This window comes from Hibiscus syriacus, unplaced genomic scaffold (assembly GCF_006381635.1).
Source record: "Hibiscus syriacus cultivar Baekdansim isolate YM2019G1 unplaced genomic scaffold, ASM638163v2 tig00113726_pilon, whole genome shotgun sequence".
Lineage (NCBI taxonomy): Eukaryota > Viridiplantae > Streptophyta > Magnoliopsida > Malvales > Malvaceae > Hibiscus > Hibiscus syriacus.
Genome location: NW_024063472.1, coordinates 2,355,911 through 2,382,131, shown reverse-complemented (window position 1 = coordinate 2,382,131; position 26,221 = coordinate 2,355,911). Strand labels below are relative to the sequence as shown.

Genomic DNA, 26,221 nt, shown 5'->3' with positions numbered 1-26,221 from the left:
TTTTTTTTTATTTTTTTATTTTTCATTTCCAAGCTTCTTAATTTCTCCCTTGTCATCAAATTTCTCTTAAACCCAACTTCAAAACCCTAAAATCCATTTTTTAGCTCTTTGTTGCATGTTTTTCTTTAATTTTTAGCCTTTCCCCCCTTTTTTGGGTGTTAACTATAGATGTTAGAGCCATGGATATAGCCCTTGCAAACCCCACACCAAAGTCGCCGGAGGCATCGCCGGAGATCGAGCCGGTGAGTGAAACGCCAACTCGGAACCAACCCGGCAAGCCCATATCTTTCACCAACGGCGTTCTGAAGCGTCACAAGCCTCAGCACCACCGCCTCCACCAAGCGCCACCCATCGTCTTAACCTACAAAGAATGTCTGAAAAACCATGCAGCCTCCTTAGGCGGCCACGCTTTAGACGGTTGCGGTGAATTCATGCCTTCCCCATCAACCACCCCAACTGACCCTACTTCACTCAAATGCGCCGCTTGTGGCTGCCACCGCAATTTCCACCGACGTGAACCCGATGACCTACCCCCCACAACAGCCACCGCCATGATAGAATACCAACCCCAACAACGCCACCATCCGCCACCACCGGCAAACCAACCGAATCGTAGTCCTAACTCAGCTTCCCCACCGCCGATCTCATCATCTTACTACCCTTCAGCACACCACATGCTTTTGGCTCTCTCGGGAGGCCTAACAAACTCTCATTTACCAGCTGGTGGCCTTACTGCAAATCTTGGGTCGAACTCGAAGAAAAGGTTCAGAACAAAGTTCACTCAGTATCAGAAGGAGAAGATGCTGGAGTTTGCTGAGAAAATTGGGTGGAAAATCCAGAAGAGAGATGAAGAAGACATTCAAGACTTCTGCCATGAAGTTGGGGTTGATAGAGGGGTTTTAAAAGTCTGGATGCATAACAATAAGAACACTTTTGGGAAGAAAGATCAAGCCAATGGAGGATCAAGAGATGGAATAATTGGAGGTGTTGGACTCAACCATGAAGAACACCAACATAACAACAGCAGCAGCAGCAACAACAACAGCGACATCAGAACTGGTTAGAATCTGAACCATCACTTGGAAACTGATAGTGTTGCACATGTCGGAACTAATGGCTGCTCTTCTTCCTCTTGATGTGGTTGATGGTGATGGTGATCAGCTTCATCTTTCTTTCTTTCTTTTCCTTTTTCCTCATGGGGAGATAATAAGCTGTTAGATTAGAGTAAGGGACTTGTTTATTAGTTTAAATTTTGTTTCTTTCATTTTGGTTCCCAATTAGTTTAATTGAAAGATCATCACTTTGCTACTGATATAACCTGCTGGGAACTGAGAGCTGCTATGAATCCAAAAGGGAATTTATTTTCTTTCTTCTTTCAAATCCACTCTCTTTCTTTTTGGGATCATAAACTTCCATGTTTTCTGTGTTTCCAAACAGTGAAAATTTTGTTAAAAACCCTTTCAATCTATGATATTTCCTTAATCAAAGTTAATGACAGTGAGAAACCAATATAATAGCTTCCGTTTCCATTATCTCTGTCAGATAAAAAGAAGCAAAACTTGCATCAGAGAATCATTTTAAAATACCCCATTTATTTTAAAACAATATTTTAGGTTGGAATTTTGTACAAAATATGATTTTCATAGTTTGTTGATGAGCTTACCGAGAAAAGAAAAGGGTCTTTAGTTTCCTTTAAAGATGATTTTGCAGAATAATGAACTATGTGCATGAAATCTGCAGGCTGAGATAAACTGATAAGACTAATGTTTATATAAAATATTATCTAAAAGATTTAATTTATTCTTCATCAAAGTACAAAAAGGAATGCTTCATTAGTTCTCAATAGCCTCTTTGCTTTAGCTTTATTTACTATATTTTTTAAAAAAATGCAGGAGGATGAGATAAGCTTTGATGGGGCTACTATATGTTACATATAAAAATAATTTGATCTATTGGAATTATGTGATTTATGGACAATCCATCTGATCTTTTGCTTTATTCAATTTTTTATTACACTTTCCTTTAAAGGGAAATAAGATCTTGAAAATCCCATTATTGATACCATTATTACTCTCACTATCTACACACTACTTCTTTAGTAGATATATATATATATACACACTATTATTTAAAGGATTGATATTTAATTTTATATTGAGAATTATGGTAAAAATATGAAATTAGAATGGAGGATGGTGGCATAAATGTTTGATGAAGTCAGGTCTAAACAAATATGAGTCGGTTTAGCCTTAAAAGTCCACCCTTAAGACCAGGGAGATTCTCTTGTGTTTACTTGAATTTTGAGCTTTGGTGCTGTTTCCAACACAACTTTTCATTCAATTTAATTTAACGCCACAACGGTTTCTTGTGCTCCTTTTCTATCACTGTTGTCCAGCGATGCAGACGAACCGGCTTTGAACTATTAAGGATGCGTTTGTGTTCGTTTTCTATTTTCAAAGATGTTATATTTTATGGTGGTTGTGTTTGTGTCTGTTTATTTTTTTTTGAAAATCACCGTGTTCGATTCGTTTAATGTTTATAAACTTGTCTTTTTAATGATCACATACATATTCATTTAACGTTTGTAAATATTTTTGTTTTAAAGTTCATTTAATGTTTGGCAAACAATCCTCTTTTTATCTTATTATTTGCAAGTCAAAGAAAAATAGTAAAATTATCGAGTAGTTTTTAAACTCGTTAGACTTTATAGATTGAATTCAAAAGTTTATCATGTATTTAATTCAGAATGTACCTTTACCAATATTTAAAATATAAAATAGGAAAAGGAAAGCTGGTTAAACGAATTTATAAATGAGTCGGTAAATTAACTTGTTTATGAACATAAATTAATCAAACACATTTCTCTTTGTATTCGGTCGTTTATTAAATAAATATAAAAAAATTATTCATATCTATCTATTTAATTTAATAAATGAATATAAACGAACATTATATTAATAGTTTACAAAAAAAAAATTCATTGAAGACTTTATTTACTTTATTTATACCCTAGTGATCATATCTCAAAGTCTATGCTTTCATTAGGTATGTGTTCATCTTGTAAGGTTTCTTAGCAAATTTTAAAGGACAAAACGGAGGAGTGAGCCTTTATTTTCACTTGTCTTGACAAATTTTCTTCTTTTTGTCTGAGGATGTTCAATCATTATAATTCTAGTTGGGAAAAGAAAAAAATGGTGAGATGTAATAGGCTAATAGTATTTTATATGTTCAGTGTGTTTAGAAGCTTTGTGTTAGCTTTAATTATAGTTCTGAAAGAGAGAATGATAAATTAATAAACTAATTAAAAGGTTAAGTTGCTCCTAAGATAATGTTAGGTGTAATATGACATTACATCAAACAGTTTTTTATACTTTTTTTGTTGGGAAAGGGTGTTTGAAATTCACCAAAACTAGTAATAATTAGGGATTTGATTAGTGGAGTTAAACTGAAGTAAATGAAGGAACTTGTTTGCTTTTACTTAATATAGATATATGTGGGTGATGGGGCATTTGTATTTATGTCCCCACATGACAGCAAAACTATACAACTAATCATTGGATGATATTAGAAATTTAAAGTTTGAAATTTGGTGGGTGATTTATTGTTCCACATCACCTTTGCCCATAACTAGATATGACTCATTGCCCATCACTTTTTGAGGTTTTTATTATTTATATTATATAATAAGTTTTTAATTGGGTTAATTTTTTATCAATTAATTGACTTAATATATATATATACTATTAATTAATTGTGATATGAGAACACCCATTTTCATGTTTTAAAAATTAAGATAATATTTTTGTATTATGATTAAGGATGAGCATTTGATCGAGTCGAGTCAAAAATATTTCGAGTTATTCTAGTTGACAACTTTTATTTTATGGCTCGAACTTCATTTGAATTTTATTTAGTTGAGTAGAGATTCAAGTCTCAAGTTTCTATATAAAATTATTATAATTATTTATAGTATTATGATAAGGATTGATTCCAATTTTTAATCTCCTCTAACTATAATATATATATATATATATATATATTCTTTTTATATTATAATATTATTTAATATATCAAATACAATCTAAAATTCTAAAAAATATTTATAATATTATATTTTAAAGAAGTTATTTTGAGGCTAAAATATTGATGACAATATATAAATGTGTCAAAGAACAGATGGGAAGAAAGAATGTGCAAACAACTACATTCAAACGATTGAATTGAGTAAAATTCAAAGTTAAAAGACTAAATAGAAAAGGATTTTATTTTTAGTAAAAATAAAAATTGAAGTTACATAGGTATTCTATAGTGGTATAGGAGGATGTGGTTCAGATTTTGATAAAAACAAACTTAAAATAAAAGATGAATTGAAGAAATAAGAAAATCAGGAAAAATAGAGGAACTAAATAAATAAAATAAAAAAATGTTATAAAAAAGAATTAAATGCACATAGGTATTCTATTATGCTATAGGAGCAAATTGTTCAAATTTGGTAAAAAAATGACTTAAAATAAATGAGGAATTGAAGGAATAAATAAATCAATGACTAAATCATAAAACCATAAAAATAATCAACCAATTTTTTCATTTTTTAGTGACTCGAAATTTTCAAATTTTAACTCGACTCGAAGACTCAAAAATCGAATTGATAATTCGAGTCAACTCGAATAACTTAAAATTGAAAAGAAAATAATTTTTCGAATCGATTTTTACTCATCCCTAATTACGATAGCTTATGAGGTAAATTATAAATTTATTGGAACACTATCTTATTATTAATTATTCATATAGAGAAATATCCTTTTTAAAATTGAATAATTTTTTATTTTTTAAAATATCAATCTAAATATTTTATTTTCACATTAATTCACCTTGTTAGTAAATTTCGCATTCATCAAGGGATCAAAATCAAATTGAAATTTGTATTTATAAGTTTTTAAAAATTGAAACAACATATGTGATGAAATCTCGTCTTCGTAATTCAAGTGGAGATGCTCGCGTTCCTAATCGAATTAAGGTGACCCGAGTAAAGGATTTGTCAAATTTGGACTTTGGTTGATTTGTGTGGAAGCTAAAAGAATGGTAATGAATTGGTGTTATTGTATATGAATCTTCGACGAATAAATGGACCGAGACCCACTAACTATAAAATGTTAGGAGCATTTGATATAACAAGATGGACAAAATATATAACTTGACCCGCTATCTATTGAAGAGATAAGAACCAAATCTATATAAAAAAAAAGATGAACGCCACACTTATAAAAGTGATAAGTTCGGTAGAGAGACGCCACAAGAAAACCTTGACAAGTCAAAGATAAAACTGAAAAAAACTCAACTTGTTTTATTAATAAAATGACAAATTCAACTTGTTACAAAATAAAATTTAATGACCTGTTTATAGGCTTACATAAGATATGAAAAATCTCAAGTGCCTTTAGTGGATGGCCATACATGTATCTTCCAAGGTATGAATTTATATTAATTCGATTCATTCATAAATCTACCAAGTTTATTCATGAATCTACCCTAAATTCATTCAATGTATCTTTTGATTCATGTTCTCATTGTTTGAATTCATTTACACCTCTTCATTTTCATGCATGTATGAATGAATATTCATATTTTAGTGAGTGAAAAACCTATTATCCATCCATGTATGTAGGAGATGAATGGTTGTTCTAGCCATACATTTGAATAGTTCAATAGGTGAATGCATGACTTGTCCAAGAGTCCCCAAGCTTGCATATATAAATAACCAGTTGAATTCCACAATCCCTTGTTATAAACTTCCATATGACATAAATCTTGTTCATGCAATGTTATTAGGTTCTTGCACCCGTCAATCAGGTGGAAATTGAAGGAAAGCACCAATCATGAGTGAGTAGCCAGTATTTCTCGTAATGAATTCCAGCTTGTACTATATTCAGTAAAATGTTCATATATCAAGCTCTTGATATTGGATTGATGTGATTCAAAAGGCATTGGAAAGATAAGATAAAGGAATAAGATCCAATGGATTTTAGAATATATTTTAATCGCACTAGAAATGAAAGACAAACTGACAGACAAACTAACTGATGTTCTTAATCCTTCTTCCATTCTTGTTTTAATATTTAGGCCGACCAATTGAACCAAAATATCAATTCATGTTCATGTATGAATATAATGCACACCAAAAATTCAAATGTGTAACATATATATTTAAAATATATGGCTAATAAGAACTCCTCCCTCTAAATCAATATGACATCATTAATGGCGGAGGCTCCTCCTTGACATCGAAGTAAGAACTCACATATCCATGCTTAGCACGATCATAACTAATTAGAACCTTCAAATACTTGATTTTGTTTCAAATATCTCTGATTAAGCTTGTAGGAGCTTCTTGAGGCTTCTTGGAAATTAATAATTTGCTAGATCAAATGGCCTTATAAAAGTTGATGAGAACCTTGCCAAGCTCGTGATCGTGCTCAAATAATTCCCTCTTTAAGGCGATTCATCCTCAAATCGTAATCACTATGAAGAGAACTTCATACTTGTCAAGCCAAAAAAGAAATAAAAAAAATTGGCCATTGGATAAGTAAACCAATTGAGCCCCCTCACAATGGTTCGACAAAATCCTAAAATTGAACATCACAATTGTAAAATACCATGTCTTTGTTAGGTAAATTTTCTTTCATCTTCAATTATTTCAGGGTATTTGATATGATAGTAATTGATCATCCTTCGAACTTGATTGGGCACTTGATAGGAAATTCCTCATGCAAAACCCACCTTTCAAATACTGCTGCTGTTCGAACCATTTTCTATTTTTAAACCTTTTTTTTCATGGATCGTGAACATGCATCGAGTAACTCATTCTCTTATCCTAAAAAGGGTAGCAAAAGAGGGTAAAATAAAAAGGTCTCGGGTTAAAAAATGAGGTAAAATAAAGAAAGGAAAAAGACTAAAAAATGATTAACTAAGGGAAATGAATGTGTAGGGAATTTTTGGGCAGAGAATTAAGTAAATCCTAAGTGTCCCTATCAAGTTAAAGTGTCAAATTCAATATAAAGCCTCAATATACATTTAATCACAGGTTCTAGAATATCAATGTAAAGTTCAACATACTCAATCAAACAAATGAGCAATAACGTAATAGATTGTTCGCTTAAGCTCAAATCTCACTAGAAAGCGCAATATGCATTGAGTCAAGTGTATTTCAACCAATAAACACAAGGGATAACAGAAAATATTCCAAAAAATACTAATCATGCCATTCACTATCATCCATCCTAATTCAAACAAAATTATATTAAAAAAGTCGCATAGCATTCTAAAATATTCAACAAGACTCAGGATGTTCAATAGAAAATTTCAACACATTCAATCAAAGCATACTCATTTCCAAGCATATAAATAACCAAGAGAAAATTTGGTTCCATTCTTTCCTTCCCCTCACTTAAAATGTATTGTCCCAATATAAAAAATTAAAGCATAAGAGAATGAATAAAGATACTCAACATGTATATCGACGACTATATATTAAATGATGGCAAAAAAGAGTTGTTCAGCGTGACAAATGTTCGACTAGGTTCGGCCTCTCAAAAGAGAAGCTGTCAAAGTCCGAACTGATGCCAAAGTTTCTTGTAAAGCTAAATGGTAGTACATCAGTAATAGGGTAATAAAAATAAGCGCATTATTTACCTATAAATTTCCTGATTCGGTGGTGGACATCGGCTGCGGCAAAGTGACAGTCTCAGTTTGTGAATGATTGTCGCGGTGTGGTGAGAGACTAGTAGACAAATAATTGTTTGGTTCAAGGGTTTCATGCGAACCATGATAATGTCGACCGAAACTCACAAGAGATGAATGGAGGGTGAGTGCACAAGAAGTCAATAGACAAAATAATGGCGTAGTGATCGTGCAAGGGCTTACAATGATGAACGAGGAGGGGATTGGTATATGCGACTGTTGAAGTTTGGGTTTTGAAGATGAAGACTGTAGGTAATGCGCGGCTGCTAAGGTTATAGGTAAAATAAAAGATGAATGGAATAATGAAAATTGCACATGGTGGAATCAACAAGGGTTTGGAATGTTAAATACGTCGAGCTAATGTTTGAAACATTATATTTTAGTTAGAATGTTAACGTTTAACTCGGACTATTAATTTTTAACACAAAATGATGAGTTTAGAACATATGAAATTTCGGATAACCATTTTGTAACTTTTAACAGTTGCAACAAAGCAACACTCTATAGTCGGATACACATTTTATAACTTTTAATAGTTAGATACTCAATAAAGCAACACATAGTCGGATAATAATTTTATAATTTTTAATAGTCAAAATACTCAATAAAATAATGATATAATAAGTATACTATTTGTTTACTTTACCCTGTATAAATTAGGACATGGTGTGGTCATAAATGCAAACATGTGAAAGGCTTTTGATTTTAACAGGTTGGAAAAAAGTAGTTTTCAGTAATAATCCTGACCATGTAATATTATTGCAACTTACACACTGGAAAGCCATAAAAAGGTCATGGAAACCATTGCCCCAAATGTAAACCAACACCAATGCAGAAATGGTTAAATTTCTCCATACTCTGTTCTTCTTCTATCACATGCCATGAGAAAATTGCCGATTATTTACTTTGATTTAATTAACCGCCTCAACGTAAAGTTGTGATTATTATTTTATGATTTTAATTTTCATTATTGATTTAGGATAAAATTATTTTATCTTCATGTTTGAAGATTAATATAAAAAAAATCCAAGAACTAATGTTAGAAAAATTATCAAATTTAAAGATTAAATTAAATCTATCCTTATTCATTTTTATGATATATATTTGTAATAGTTAATTATGATAATTATTATCAGCGAGATTGATTTAAGTAGTAAATATATTGATATCGTTTAAGTAATGTCTTAAGTTGAAGTCTTTGTGTATATAGAAAATTTCAACAGGAAAACTCACCCACCAAATTTAGGTATACGAACCGGGTCGATTTAAATTAATTAGAGCCAAGTCTTAGAATTGAAGAACAATAAAAAATATTTATGCCTCTATAATATCTATAAATAAAATAAAATAAAATAAATAAAAATAAATTCATACAACAGTAATTTAAATCCTGCATCTTGTATTTAATTGTGAAGAACATGTCAAATATAACTTTGCAAGACACATTTCTTATATCTGACGTCATTTAGTGCAGTTACATGCGGAAGTGATGGACACAATTTTGTTTTTCCCATATTATATTATATATCAATTTTATCTTCTAATATTTATGTTATATTAATTTTTTCCCTGCCACACAAAAAGTATACATAAATTAAATATGTTAAATTATTTTAGGGTATAGTATAGTAATGGTCACTGAACTATTTTGAAACTTGCATTTAGGTCCCCCAACTTTTAAAACTTGCAATACATTCCTCCAACATTTAGTTCGTTTGCAATATGATCCCCGATGTAACCGATCGTTTGACGCCTGTCGAGACGTTTCTCTGCCCGACGACGGAGAGTGCAAATAGTACACCCCAAACGGTGTAACTAGTCTAAAAAAAGCAAGTGTTTATCCTCCTTGAATCAGATTAAACACCAAATTGAAGAGTCGCCACCAATCTTTGATATGGTGAGATTGGTCACCAAAATGTCATTATTTTAATAAAAATTCCTAAAAATAATATTAAAATAATACAACTCGGGTCTGCTTACCAGAAAAATGAGTTTGGGAGTCGGTTACGTATGGAAAAGAATTAACATTCCCACAATGCCCAAAATTAGTACCGATATTAATTAATTATATGTCTTTGCAGTAAATGATAGATTTGTTTTGTAAAATAACTTAATATAAATACTAAATATTAATAACATTATTATAATTAGAATCATGTTAAATTAATATATTATGTATAATAATTATCTTAATGTACTACTAATAATAACAAATCACATAAAATTATATATTTAAAACATGTAATATAATTAACTTAATTCAAAATAATATTATTATTATGTCTTAATTATGTAATTTACCCTAATTTAATAAGGGATTGAAATATAATTTACTAATATTTAGAGACTAAATGCATAATTTAACCTAAATATATATACGTAATAGTGACTAAAATAAAAATATATAAAATATGAAAAAAAATTAAAATACGAAAAACCTGATTTTGGTGACTAAAATGAAAGATTTACAAAGCTGGAGGTACCACGCGTGTAGTTTACCCATGCTGAAATTACAAAGATACCCTCCCCAAAACGACATCATTTAGGAGATGGTATTTAAACCCTAAACTGACCCTAAAAAGAGATATCTCTCTCATTTTCTCTCTCTCTAGACAAGAGATGCTCTGGCATCTCTATATAAAGCCTCGCCAGAGATTCGTTGGTCACCGGCCGGCAGCCTTGTGCCGCCGTTATCCACCGCAGTCGGCCACCACCCACAGTGGCTGGAAAACACCAAACTATATCAAACCTTTCCTCTTTTTCCCCTAATCCTAGATCCGACCTTAGTTTTCCCTAAACAACCACTCAACATCTTAGATCTGGTTGTTTACCTTCGGCGTTTCGCTTTCTTTAGTGGCACTTAGAGGTGCGTGGGTACTCCGACTACGATGGTAAGCCTTATCTTCTCTCTTTTCCTTCGTTTCTTGTTATTGTTTGTGGATTGTTGTGGTTTCTTACTTGCTCATTTTTGTGTTTGGTATCTTTTTTTTGTCTCTCATGCTTGCTGATGTTTTTTTATTTCTTTGTAGGATAAGGCTATTTACAGTCCTCGTCGGAACATCCTTTGGATTGGTTAAAGATGAGTACCCTCGTGAGTCACAAACTATGACGTGACTCACCGTGGTGAACAAGCGGTTGGAGCAGTGGAGGTGGGAGAATGATAACTCTAGGGTTGCAATGAAACCCTAGGGTTTTTGGAATCATTTGGAGCAATCTGGTCATCGATCTTCATCTGGATCGGATAGTGGAGATGAGTTGGTGGCTGGGGCTGTATGTAAGAAACCCTAGCAGACGTTGGACTTCACGTAAGCCTGCTGGATCTGGGCCTGAATCGGATCTGTTGGGCTAATTGGGTAGGATCCATATCTTTAATTGTAAATGGGCCTCCGGGCTATAATTGTAATATTGGGCCTCGACTTTGTAATATTTGTAAATGCAAATATTATATAATAATATATTATATATAATAAATATGTAATATAATAATAATAATATAATTAATAATAAAAACGAACAAAAACTAGTGTCGACAATTGCCCCTCTTTGCTTATTTTGTGTAAACAAGAATAAAGAAAAGATAAAAAGATAATAAGTTTTTGTCCAATTGATTACATATTTTGATAAAAGTTTGTTCCACTACTCTTCCGTGTAGACTGGAATTAAAGAGTGTAAACATCCTGCCCAAAGGTCTAACGGAAGGTCCTAAGGACTTATCATCTTGATCGAAACACTGACAGATGACCCGAAGGATTTAAACATCATGCTCGAAAGACTTACAGATGACCCGAAGGACTTACAGATGACCCGAAGGATTTACAAATTTGTGAGAAATATTTTACTGGGTAAGAGACTTCTTACTTTTTCAAAAATTTGATTTTCTAGAACATTAAATGAGAAACTTTGAAAATCACTATCTCATTTTCATGTGAAAATCATATGTAAACATCTTACCCAAAGGTTTGATGGATGGCCCTAAAGACTTATCATCTTGCTCAAAAGGCTAACAGATGACCCAAAGGTTTTAAGCATCATGCTCGAAAGACTTACAGATGACTCGAAGGATTTACAACGTTAGAAATATTTTACTAGGTAAGAAACTTTGGAAATCACTTTCTTACTTTTCAATAATTTCATTTTTGCAAAAGATTGAACGAGAAACGTTGAAAATCACTTTCTCATTTTTTCGAAACAACTTGTTAGTTGGGCATGCCCCAAAATTAATGCTTCCTCTGTATGTACTGCGTTAATATATTCTTTAGATGTTTGCCTATCCAACATGACTCATGTATTTGTGATTTGGATTCTACCTTATACTCGTAAGGTATTTTTCCCTTCATATTCATGTGCAAAATGTATTTATGAAAATGCAATCAAATATATCCATGAAATGTATGTAAATGATGTTCTTATGAATGCAAAATGTCGGTTCAATCCTCAATTGACTCCAAAATTATCTATCATCTTTGAAAAGAGAATCTATCATCTTTGAAAAGAGAATCTATCATCTTTGAAAAGATTATCTATCATCTTTGAAAAATGTAGATATAACTATGCCAAAATTATCAGAGATTTAATCAAGATATCAGCCACATCTATTCTGATTTGACTCTTGAAATATATCACAAAAAGGATTTATCCTAATTCCTTTCATGTCTCCACATCTAATCAGATCTCTAGCAAGGTTTTTTTTTCTTCAAACCATATTACGTCAAGATGCTTAATAACAACTCATTGTTCAATCTTAGTTGTCTCCACTAGTTTCTTGTTGTTAAAGTTCCAACATTTCTTCATGGAAAGAACTCTTTATCATTTCTCATTTCTAACCCTTAGAGTGTGAAGACAAACTTCATCTTATGTCAACCACATGATCGTAACATTGGTTCAACACCATAATTATTGGTTCGTAAAACATTTGACAACATATTCATCCTTTATTGTGGTTTCTACCTAGATTTCTCAACCAGTGACTTCTTTGCACGATGTTCAGAGCTTGTGTATGATATCACAATGATACTTCAATAAGAATACAAGTGAGATGCTTTAACTGGTTAACATCATGTCAAGAAACATTTGACAACACATTCATCATTTCTTGTGAATCCTATCTATGATGGATAATGGTCAACTCGATTGTTATCAGTTCTCCATTTTCATTATTCACACCTTTCTGTTTCAGGGGAATGATTTGCTAGAACCAAAGGTATTTCCATAGGATAATAAAAGGTCTTTAGCATGCCCCAACTTTTGCTTCTTATCATTGTGAGCCTTCAAAATGCTCTACATGGATCATTTCTCTTTAAAATGCCCTAGCATTCTATTTCTGATTGGAACAAGCCTTCATAAATGTTTCATATGGATTATTTCCGTCTAAAATGAGCTTTCAAAATGTCCCAACATTTTTATACTAATGTGATCGTCCAAAATACCTTGTTGGATCATTTTTGTCTGAAATGGGCCTTCAACATGCCCCAATATTCCAAATTATAACGACCATTTGATTTGAATTTCATGATTCTTACATGGTTCAACTTTTATTACCCTGTCTTGGGTACTTATGGCTTGATTTGTGCCCAAATCTCTTGATCTTGAATATTATAATTCCAGTGTTACTAAACAATAATATTCTTTAAGTAACTTGAGAGATTTTCTTCATGTCATTACAAACTTTGAGAAATGACCAATTCTTCTGATAGAAATGTTTGAGATATGTGCCTCTTCCAAATGGGGTAATCATCTTCTTCTTGATTGGTTGCCACAAAGGGAACGTTATAAGTCCAATTCCCCAGACTTTTGATTTCTCAGGCCACTTGCTTTCAAGAATGTGAAATGTTTCATTATTCTGGCCTTGCTCATTCTTTTTCCCCATACAGGTATAATAGACATCAACTTGCTTCAAGATCTTTTCTCATTTGAGACTATCCTATTTGAAAATGTTCTTACTTCTTTCTTATCAAAGAATGAAAGAATTTTGTAACATATTGTCCTTACAGGTTCACAATAGAATCAAATTATAAGCATGACTTCAAAGAATATCAAAAGAATCAACAACTTTTACTATTTCAAAGTTATAGTTATTTGATAAATATCAAGATTGAGAGGTTAGTTTCAGGTTGGCTTTCATATTTTCTATGGGTTCATCTTAGTGAAGATGCCACTTTTCTCTCACTCTTTTTTGAACATTGTCACATGCCTCACTTTATTTGACTTGGTATCTTTAACCGGATGCGTACAAAATGACACAATCTAGCATAACAGTTACTAGACCTTCTAAAATACCTCCATTTCAATTCTCTGAAATCTTTGATTCTACCCAAAGCAGTGTGAAAATATCGATCCAATAATGAAATTTCTATGTATAGATGTGTGAAATAGACTATAACAGATAACTTATTTCACCTTTTTTACAACAACTTCTTTTGCCATTTTGGCTAGCTGAATTCAGCTTTATTAACATTAACCATCATTGGGCTAATTGAAACTTATCCATAAAGCCAAGGTTATTAACCAATTGCTTTAGAGGGACATCTTTACTATAGATATAACTCTTTTTATGAGAACTTGTTATAGTCTATATGTTTGGTGAAAGTCAGAAAATCTCATTACCAAATTTGAATTCCCAAGCAACTTACTTTAGATTATACTTTGTCAAAGTTTCATCGTCGAACCTCATTAATAAAAAAACAATCTAGTTTACTTTGCAATGTTATAAAAGATACCCCACGTTGTATGCTTATATATATCAATACCAAGTCTTTTGTCTAATTCCTTATATTGGAGAAAGCTCTCTCATATTTGTGGAAGGGTAGTGTTTGGGATGCATTTCATTTGAGGTAAGGTCAGGGTCTTTTTTTTCTTAGTTTTCAATCTTGATACTTTGTCAAAGATGTATAACTCTAATTGTAAAGAGCTTTTAATCTAATGATACTCAAAGAACTACAAGATTGTAAAATTGATTCAATGCTCATAACCTTAAAAGTAACATATTTTTATTACAAAAGGCGGAGAAAAGAACAAAAAACATGTCCAAACAAGATGCTACAAATAAGATAAAGGTCCATGACTAGTGAAATGATCTCTTCTTTGATCAGGATGCCCCATTACTCATCCGGTGCGATGACAATTTGACTTAATCATGCTTTGATGCCCCACTTGAGTTTGTCATCCATTGTTCCACCAATTCTCGTGTCAATGTCCCATTGTCAACAAGAATCTCTATCTCCTTTAACAGTGGTCTACAATTCCATGTAGAATGCCCAGATACCCCCAAATGAAAATCACAAACACTATCCTGATCATAGCTATGAGCAAAAGGGTTTGGTGGCATTTTCGTTGGCCTCGGTGCGATGTATTGATCTTTAATCAAATGTGGGTAAAATCTGAGATAAAAGTTTAGAATACTTCCAAAGTATTTCCCGATCATGGGATTTTCTTTGGTTGGTCAGAACCACTAATCGTTCCTTTTCTTTTATAATTGCAGGGACTTTGGATGTGACATTCATTCACATCATCAGTTCTTACTTTTTGATCAGGTGGGCTTTTGGATGTGACTTTTAATTTTCCTTCTCTTATTGCATTTTCAATCGATTCTCCACTTGTCACAAGATACTTAAATCCATCCTTTGAACTTGTCAGCATTAACTCATAGAAAGGAGCTAGAAGGGAATCATGAAACATACATGATATCTCTTCTTTTATCATGAGAGGTTGAACTTGTGCTGCCACTCCTCTCCATCTTAAGGCATAATCTTTAAATCCTTCATCAGCTTTCATCATTATTTCTTGAAGATCCTTACGTTCAGAAGCTAAGCTTTTAACATACTAATATAGTTCCAAAAATGTATCAGCTAAATCAACTCATTTCTTGATCTATTCTCGGTTCAAATGATTATACCGTACTACTGCTGGCCCAACAAGACTATCATGGAAAGAGTGAATTAACAAATCATCAAAATTTAGATACCCTTCCATTTTTCTACAAAATCTTCTCAGGTGGATTAAGGGACAACTGGTGCCATCATATTTCTCAAAATCAGGCATCCTGAATTTATAAGGGATAACCAAATCTAGAACCAAACTGAGTTCTCTCGCTTCTAATTCTTCGTGAGAGACATTAACATCTTTCATAGCTTTGATTACTTCCTCCACCTGCTTGAATTCACCCTCATATTGTGCATAGTTAATGAGACTATTCTTTGGATTCGAGTGGGTTGCCCTAGGGTATGTTATCATCCTCGATGCATTAACTTGATAGCATTGTTGCTCTTCAATGGTCATCTTTTCTTCATTAGTTGTCCTAGTTTCCATTACTTGGACCATATGATTCGATCCATCTTGTAAAGATCCCAATGTTTCATTACTCGTATCTTGATGAAGCCTGCCAAATTGTTCTTGCAGCTGATCTTACGATCCTTCATATAATTGTACCATTGTTTCCATGATGATGACACAATAATATGAATGAATGATCTTGGTTTTACTGTTATGAAATCTTTCATGAATTATTTACATGTATGTAATATACTTAAATAAATAAATATGATATTAATGCAATAATAATAATAATAATAAATGAGAATGCAAACTATGCAATGCAAATGTATGCAAAAGGTATAATTCAAGAGTGATTATCTTAAAACAAAGGTTTTGATACATCAAACAAACATTACATATAAGGGATAGCTTTAACTCCTAATTTCTCTATTTCCCTCAAAAGCCAAATCAATTTCCACTTGTACTCAGGTGTAGAGTTGTCAATCTGCTTTAACTCTTGCGTAAAACCAGCTAATTCAATCAGTTATGAGCCACATTGCTCGCTTGGGCAGCAACTTCCTTTATGACATTATCTTTTTCCTTTAGCTTACAAGTTAATTCCTGGATTTTTAAACAATACTGTTCATTTTTCCTTGTAAGGGAATCTTTGTTATCAATAAGCTCTTGTACAGTATCCAAAAACATCATCAATTTCTTATTTTTGGCTTTAAGGTCTTCTAGTTTGTTGAGTTAATTGATCGACGAAATAGGCCAGGAGGGGTTGAATTGGCAATAAAAATTTAGGTGGAAGCTTTTACAGAAAATTGAAAATGTTTGCACAGCGATTTATAGTGGTTCGACTTTCTCAACCAAAGTCTACGTCCACTACCTTAGCTATCCACACTAAGGGTTTTCCACAGATTCACTAATTTGTATTTCTTTAGAGGACAAAGAGTAACCTTACAAATCCTTCATGAATTATACCCCAAATTTTTGAGAACACTCACTCCCAAAGAGAACAATACAAATTTTGCAAACTTACAAGAAAATCCTCACAAGGAAAGATATTTGCACAATTCTAGAACAAAGAAAGAACACTCAAGAATAATACAATTGAGCATAATAAGTGTTCTTGAAAGAAAAAATGAATATTGAATGAAATAGGCTTGAAATTGCTCAAACTTGAGGTTTGATGCTTTCTATTTGATTATCTCTTGATTCTTGATAATTGTTTTTGATCAATGGCTTCTAAGCTTGTTTAAATACTCCTTGGACCACTTCTAAACATTGGGGATCATTAATGGAGTCAATAGAGCCGTTATTGTGTGAAAAAAATTAATAAAACAACTTGGAGCGTCGGGGGGTATTGATACCCCTTCATAGGGAATCGGTACCCTGCTGTGTAAAATTGAAATATTTCGACTGTTATAAGATGGGGGTATTGGTACCTCCTGGGGGTATCGGTACCTTCTGATCAATCTGTTATTTCTCAGAGCCAAATCTTTCATGGGGGTATCGGTACCCTCTTGGGGGGGGTATCGGTACTCTCCGAGCAATCTGTTATTTTGGTTTTAAAAAAATACTTTTGGCTCGATTAAGGCTCGAAATACTTTGTAATATTGTTTAAAAGATTAAAACACATTTTTACACTTGAGTAAGAATTTGAAATAGACATTTGAAAAACTTGGAGTAATATTTTGATATTTGAAAAGTTTGATCGAATATATATTTGAAAATGTTTAGAAAATCTTGAAATCCAATAACATTTAATTTGTTATATCGAAACATTAAAATGTTTTCAACAATCTCTCCCTTTTTGATATAACAAAACATTTTAGTAATTTTATGATTTTCTAATTGAAAATTATTTTTGAAATCAAGTTTTGAAATTACTCTCCCTTACTCTAATATTTCTCCCCCTTTTTGTTAAATAAAAAAGACTCTATAAAACGTTATTAAACAAGGATTTTTGAAAAACATAGCCAATTGATATTTAGAAATTTAAAGTTTAAGCTGCTAAGATCACAATCAAGAGAAATATTAGCCATTAGTACCATTATTCAATATTCAAAAAGTAATGTGAAATGGTAAATTGGTCATATTTACTAATATGTAAATGATGCAAAACATAAATAAAACCCAAATATATATAAAGAAGTTCAAACAAAGTTAAACATTCAGCATCCATAACAAATTCAAACAGTAAATCCAAACACATCAAAAAGTTTATCAATTCAAAATTCTAAATCTAAAGTAAAACCGAAATAGGCAAGGTTTACTCCATCGGAGGATCAGGAGGTGATAGATGTGTCCATATATTGGCCACATATCGTGTAAGAGCATCGAGTCTATCGTCTATAACATTGAATTGATTATCCATTGCTTCACGATTAGCCCGAATCTCTTGTTGATTCTCCAATTGTTGAGTCCACATAGCAGATAAATGGGACTCCATAGATGTAAACTGTGAATCCATTGATGTATACCGGAAGTCGAATGTCTCCATAAAAGATCGAAAATATGGAGACATTTAATCCTCTTGTTGTCCTTGTTCCTCGTGTTGCTCTGGCTTATCATTGGGAACTTCGTCAATGTCTTGCATCAGCTGTTGAAGTTCAGGATCATCGTTCGCTCTCGGACATACAGATCGAACCCAGTGCCCCGTTTGCTTATCCTTTATCCATCCCGATTTTGTTAAAGAAAAGAGGTTAATTTGATTTTTGAGAGGTATGGCGGCATCAAGACTTACCCTAAGCTCGGCTTTGGCAAACAGATTACTAAGAATACAACCGTAAACTAGAGATGAATATAGTTTCTTATTAGGGACAAGGTTTACGGTTTTGACAATTTTGGCAAAAATAATCTGAGGTAGGTTTATTTTATTATTGTTTTGGATACAATGTAACCACCAAAGATCTAAGGCTCTAAGATTGGAGTATTTTCCTCCGGATGGTCGAAACCACCAAGAGATCATCAGATGAAGAAAACAATCATGAAGATCTAATACACTCACATCCTCATTTCTTTTATAAGGAGTACCTACCGTTTGTTTTTCATTGGCTAAGCTGACATTATCTAATCCAAATGCACTAGCTATGTATTCCAGGTCAATATAGAGGAATTTTCCTAGAAGGTAGGATCTAATTGCTATGGTTTCGGTTTTATCCTGGTTTTGAACACAAATGGTATTGGAATAGAAGATTCGAACAAGCTGATGATAAACTATTGGTTCAAGTTCAGAAAGTTTATCAAATTTTCACTCTCGTAGGGTAGGAAGATATCTAAAATCTATTTCTAACATGGCTTGAAGAGATGGGATTCGTTCCTCCCGGATTTCGTATGACTCAAAATATTGACAATACCTGAAGAAGAGATTTTGTCTATGACCAGGTTAATTGAAGCATGAATCACGAATAGTCATATTAGGATCATTGGGATTAGGAAATTGTTGGATATGAGGTGGATTTAGAGGTGGGTTTGGCGGTTGGTTTGAATGACTAGAGGATGTTCTAGGGCGTTTTTTAGACATGACTTAGGAAACCGGAATAGAAAAGATTAACCTACAATTTTAAACCACATGTATGCAATAATATCAATCCGAAAACTCAAATGAGTCCTCATTATTTCAAAGTTCTCTAAAATAGTCCTAATGGGCAATTTTAAAAATTGAGTTTGAAAACATGGTTTGAAAATCAATATATGTATAATATTTCATGAAAACAACATAATTAAATCAAAAACTACAATTTAAAAATAAAATCCAATTTTTTTTTAAATTTCGAAAATCTTAAAAAATCTTGAAAAATCTTATGTTTTTGATGAAATTAGTTGTAGATTATAGTTCTAAATCAAATCTAAGCATGCCCAATGTTATTTCAACCTAGAACTAATTAAAACTAGTTCTATGTTTAAAATCAATAAAATAGAGGGTTTAGAAAAATTACCTTGAAAAGTGAAGATTGAGTTGATTTTGATGTTGTTTGCAGGAAATTAATGATGATGACAGGTTTAGGAGTAGAAAAATGATATAAATCCAAATTGTTTTTGATGATTTTGGCAAAAAGATGGAGATTAGGGAGAAAAAGAGAGGAAATGATGAGAGAGAGTAAAGAGAGGGTTTGAGAGAAAGAGGTTTATTTAGGCGTAATAAACCAGATCTCGTGGAGGGTATCGGTACTCTCCTGGGGGTATCAGTACCCACTCAAAGGGGGGATCGGTACCCCTTCAAGGGGGTATTGATACCTCCTGCACCAAAATGTTAAAAATCCATTTTTTAAACACTTATAAAGCTAAATTAATCAACTCTAGTGGTATTGACAACTCATATTACGAAAATTAACAATGTTCAATCAATGTAAATCTATCCTTAAACATTATTTGAGCATATACTTAATTCTCACTAAGAAGCATAAACTCCCCCTAACTAATAGCAAAGAATGCAATCAAAAGTGTTATTTTTATAAGCATTTTCCTAAACAAATTAAAAAAGCTAAACTTATTTTAAACACTAAGTCAAGGTAGGTTGGTCAAACCTAATTCTCTCCTAAATGTCCAAAATCTTTCTTTATCTAAAGGTTTTATAAAGATATCCGCTAATTGGTGCAAAATATCAACATATTCTAGAACTATATCTTCTTTAGTGACATGATCTCTAATGAAATGATGTCTAATTTCTATGTGCTTAGTTCTAGAGTGTTGGATGGGAGTTTTAGTGAGAAAAATAGCACTAGTATTGTCACACTTGATAGGTATGGTACCTACTTCAATTCCATAATAAAAAAGTTGTTGTTTCATCCATAAAACCTGTGTACAACAACTACCGGCTGAAATGTAGTCCGCTTCAGTGGTCGATAATGCAACACAATTTTGTTTTTTTTTTGAAAACCAAGGAATCAACATATTTTCTAGGAATTGACAAGTATCGGAGGTGCTTTTCCTATCTATTTTGCATCCTCCATAATCCGCATCAGAGAAAGCATGCAAGATAAAGGTAGAGTCTCTAGGATACCAAAGTCCTAAACTAGGAGTGTCCTTAAGGTATCTAAAGATCCTCTTAACAGCTAGTAAATGTGATTTCTTAGGGCTTGATTGAAATCTAGCACATAAGAAAACACTAAACATAATGTCTGGTCTACTTGCGGTTAGATAGAGTAAAGACCCAATTGTTGACCTATATAATTTAACATCCACACATTTACCTCATTCATCTTTGTCAAGTTTTGTTGATGAGCTCATTGGAGTGGCATCAGATTTCCCATTTTCCAGTCCAAACTTCTTGAGCATATCCTTGATGTATTTAGCTTGATTGATGAAGATGCCATATTTTCTTTTCTTGATTTGGAGTCCCAAGAAAAATGAGAGCTCCCCCATCATTCTCATCTCGAATTCACTTTGCATTATCTTAGAAAATTCTTGGCAAAGAACATCATTAGTAGAACCAAATATTATATCAACAACATAAATTTGAACTACTAATAAATCTTTACGTTTATGCTTTAAAAACAATGTAGTGTCAACCTTCCCTTTTGAAAAACCTTTTTCAATTAAAAAGTTTGACAATCTTTCATACCAAGCTCTAGGAGCTTGTTTTAAACCATAAATCACTTTTGTCAATTTAAAAACATGATTTGAAAGTTTTGAATCTTTAAAACCCAGAGTTTGTTCCACATAAACTTCTTCTTTTATAAAACCATTTAAAAATGCACTTTTATCATCCATTTGATATAATTTAAATTCATTGAAACATGCAAATGCTAATAACATTCTAATTGCTTCCATCCTAGCTACGGGAGCGTATGTTTCATCATAGTCTATTCATTCTTGTTGAGTGTACCCTTGAGCAACAAGTCTAGCCTTGTTCTCACTATATTATCACTTTCATCAAGCTTATTCCTAAAGACCCATCTAGAACCTACAGTAGATTTATTACTAGGCCTTTCAACTAATATTCATACTCTACTTCTCTCAAATTGATTTAACACTTCTTGCATAGCCATAATCCAATGTACATCATTTAATGATTCTTTAATATTTTTAGGCTCTATGCATGAAATAAATGCAACATAATTACATATATTTCTAAGAGAAGATTGAGTTGTTACCCCTTTGGATGAATCACCTATTATTTCACCATCATTGACATAGTTGTATTCCCTTGGGTAAGAGACTTCCCTTTCTTCAATGGTTGGATTCTCGATAGGATCTTGAGTTTCCTCATCTTTCGTTTCTTCATTTGATGATGGTTCTCCAACGTCATATCTAACGTCATTTGTGTTTACAATACCTACATCATCATTCACACAAGAATCCTTCCTCGGAAGGGGATTATCATCGAAAACAACATGTATAAATTCTTCTACAACTAAATTTCTTTTATTAAATACTCGATAAGCTTTAGAATTTAAGGAATAACCCAGAAAAATTTCTTCATCACTTTTAGCATCAAATTTGCCAAGATTTTCTTTTCCGCTGTTTAAAACAAAACATTTACATCCAAAAGGATGAAAATAGCTAATGTTAGGCTTTTTTTTGAAAAGTTCATATTGAGTTTTCTTCAAAATAGATCTAATCATTACTCGATTTACAATATAACAAGCGGTATTTGTTGCTTCTGCCAAAAAGTATTTTGGCAAATTGTTTTCACAAAGCATGGTTCTAGCCATTTATTCTAAAGTTTGATTTTTCCTCTCAACAAAACCATTTCGTTGAGGAGTTCTAGGTGCTGAAAAATTATGGCTAATACCATTAGAATTACAAAACTCAGTAAATCAAAGATTTTCAAATTCAGTACCATGATCACTCCTAACACTAGTTATAGAGTAACCTTTTTCATTTTGGATTACTTTTGAAAACGTGATGAATTTTTCTAATGCTTCATCTTTAGTACTTAAGAATAGAACCCAAGTATATCTAGAATAATCATCTACCAAAACAAATGGATATTGTTTTCTACCCAAGCTAGTGGTTCTAGATGGCCCAAAAAGATTTTAATGGATCAATTGTAATACTCTACTAGTGGATACGTCATTAATGGATTTAAAAGAAACTCGCTTTTGTTTTCCTTTAGCACAAGCATCACAGATTTTATCATTATCAAATTTTAGTTTAGGCAGCCCTCGAACTAAATCTCCTTGAATTAATCATTGCAAAACACTCATACTAGCATGTCCTAGTTCTATGACATAACCAACTATCATGCTCATCGTTAGCAACTGGGCATAAATTAGACATATCTATAGAATCTAAATGAACCATGTATATGTTTCCTATTTTATGACCAACAAGAATAATCCGATTAGATGCAATGTCAATGACTTTACAACTATTAGTTTAAAACATGACATTGAATCCCTTATCATATAATTGACTAACACTCAATAGATTATGCTTTAATCCATTCACATATAAAACATTTTTAATTTATATGGAAGAGGTATTACCTATAGTGCCTATACCTTAAATGTGACCTTTTGAATTATCACCAAAAGTCACCTCTCCTCCATTTTTGGAATTAAGCTCTATGAACAGGCTCTTATCTCCGGTCATATATCTTGAGCATCCACTATAAGGTACCATGAATTTGAATTTGTTTCCCGTGCCTTGTAGCAATGCTCCTTTTCCTATAAACATAGATTAATTTTTGATTTTTGGTACCCAAATTCTTTTGGGTCCATATTCATTAGTTTTCAAAATTCTAGTCCCCTTGGGTATCCATTTATGTAGGATATCCTTTTCTTTATTAGTAATGAGTCATTTAGGAACTCATATACTTCTAATGATTTTTCTATTTGAGGTTCTTTTGGGACCTCTATGATTGTAGTTTTTAAAGCTCTTTTTAACTTAATTGGATTTTGAATTTTCACATTTTTCAAAACTTTTTGCTCAAACTTTATTAAAAGAGGCTTTAAGATCATCAATTTCTTTTTGATGATCATCATGAACTTTAGAAAGTAAGTTATGCAAATCAATATTTTTCTTTTCAAAATCACCAATTTTGATTTGCAATTCTTTAATCTTACTTTCAAGCTCATTGCTGGTCTTGGATATAAGACTATTTTCATTTTTCAATTTTGAAATTTCATTTTTGTATTTTGAAAATAAAGTCTTATAATCCGAAGCCAACCCATTATAATCCTGTAATAACTCATCATAAGATAATTCATCTGAATTAAATGAGGTAGAGTTTACCTTAGAATTTTCCTTGATGGCCATCAAACACAAGTTGGTTACTTCTTGTTATTCTTCATCAGAACCTTCTTCATCGGAACCTTCTTCATCGCTCCATGTAGCCACATGAGCCTTGTGCTTTTGATTGATCATTCTTCTTTAATTGAGGGCAATCATATTTGAGATGCCCCGGCTTTTTGAACTCATGACAAATGATAGGGTCTTTCTCATTCGGTTTATTTTTGAAGCCTTCATTGCATTTGAATTTTGTTGCTCGGTTGGGCCTCATTAAGTTTTGAACTGTTTGGCCAATAATGCCATTTCTTCGTCATCGTCATCGTCATCTTCATCTGAATCACTCTCATCTTTTGTGGATTTGAGAGCAACTCCCACGTTTTTCTTCTTCTCCTTCTCTTTTGGTGTCTCGTCAATCTTGTCGAGGTCTACATCATCTTGAAGAATCATTTCGTGTGTGAGGAGAGAACCAATCAACTCATCAAGAGTTAAGGACTTCAAGTTCTTAGCTTCGATGATTGTCATCTTCTTTGATTGCCAAGCTTTCATAAGAGAGTAAACTAACTTGCTTACAAGCTTCTCGTTTTGGTATGATCTCTCCATATGATTTGAGACCATTGACAATCGTTGAAAATCTATCCGTCATAGCTTTAATATCTTCATCCGGTTTCATCCTGAAATTTTCATAGCTATGAGTTAGAAGACTAATTTTAGATTCTTTTACCTCGTTTGTGCCCTCATGAGTGACTTGTAGTTTATCCCATATCTCCTTGGCGGTTGTACAAGATGAAACTCTCCCGTTTTCATCCGGTCCAAGAGCACAAAAAATAATATGGATAACTTTGGAGTTGAGCTGGAACATTCTTGTATCTCCTTCACTCCACAATCTTAGATGAGTGGAAGGTTTGATGTATCCATTTTCTATGATATTCCATGCTCTCATGTCACTTGCTTGAATAATTACATCATTCTATTCTTCCAATAAGCATAATTAGCTCCATTGAAGAAAGGAGGCTTGTTGATGGGCAATGAATCAAGACCGAAGTCGTGGTTTGAAGTGGAGGCCATTGGTGACTTGATTATCGATGTAACTATTCTTGGATCTATCAAGAGGTGATTAAACCTTGAAATAAGTCAATCTCTGATACTAATTGTTGAGTTAATCGATTGGCGGAATAGGCCAAGAGGGGGGTGAATTGGCAATAAAAAATTCGGTGGAAGCTTTTGTAGAAAATTGAAAATATTTGCACATCGATTTAGAGTGGTTCGAATTTCTCAACCAAGTCTACGTCCACTACTTATCTATCCACACTAAGGATTTTCCACAAATTCACTAATTTGTATTTCTTTTGAGGACAAAGAGTAACCTTACTAATCCCTCAAGAATTATACCCCAAATTCTTGAGAACACTCTCTCTCAAAGAGAAAAATAAAAATTTTGCAAACTTACAAGAAAATCATCACAATGAAAGATGTTTGCACAATTCTAGAACAAAGAAAGAACACTCAAGAATAATACAATTGAGCACAATAAGTGTTCTTGAAAGCAAAAATGAATATTGAATGAAATAGGCTTGAAATTGCTCAAACTTGAGGTTTGATGCTTTCTCTTTGATTCTCTCTTGATTCTTGATAATATTTTTTGATCAATGGCTTCTAAGTTTGTTCAAATACTCTTGGATTGCTTCTGAACGTTGGGGATTATTAATGGAGTCAATAGAGCCGTTATTGTGTGAAAACAATTAATAAAATAACTTGGAGCGTTAGGGGGTATCAATACCCCTTCATAGGGAATCGATACCCTGTTGTGTAAAATGCAAATATTTTGACTGTTATAAGATGGGGGTATCGGTACCTCATGGGGTTATCGGTACCATCCAAGCAAGCTGTTATTTCTCGGTGCCAAATCTTTCATGGAGGTATCGGTACCCTCCGAGCAATATGTTATTTTGGTTTTAAGAAAATACTTTTGGCTCGATTAAGGCTTGAAATACTTTGTAAAATTGTTTAAAAGATTAAAACACATTTTTACACTCGCTTAAGGATTTGAAAT

At 32.5% G+C, this 26,221-nt stretch overlaps 1 protein-coding gene across 1 annotated transcript; it reads left to right on the top strand.

Annotated features, from left to right (window-relative positions):
* On the top strand, nt 1-1,381 carry LOC120187849 (zinc-finger homeodomain protein 10-like). The gene has a single exon (XM_039191451.1). It carries the CDS (start codon nt 180-182, stop codon nt 1,062-1,064), a length of 885 nt encoding a protein of 294 aa, XP_039047382.1. The 5' UTR covers nt 1-179; the 3' UTR covers nt 1,065-1,381.
* The last annotated feature ends 24,840 nt before the right edge of the window (nt 1,382-26,221 follow it).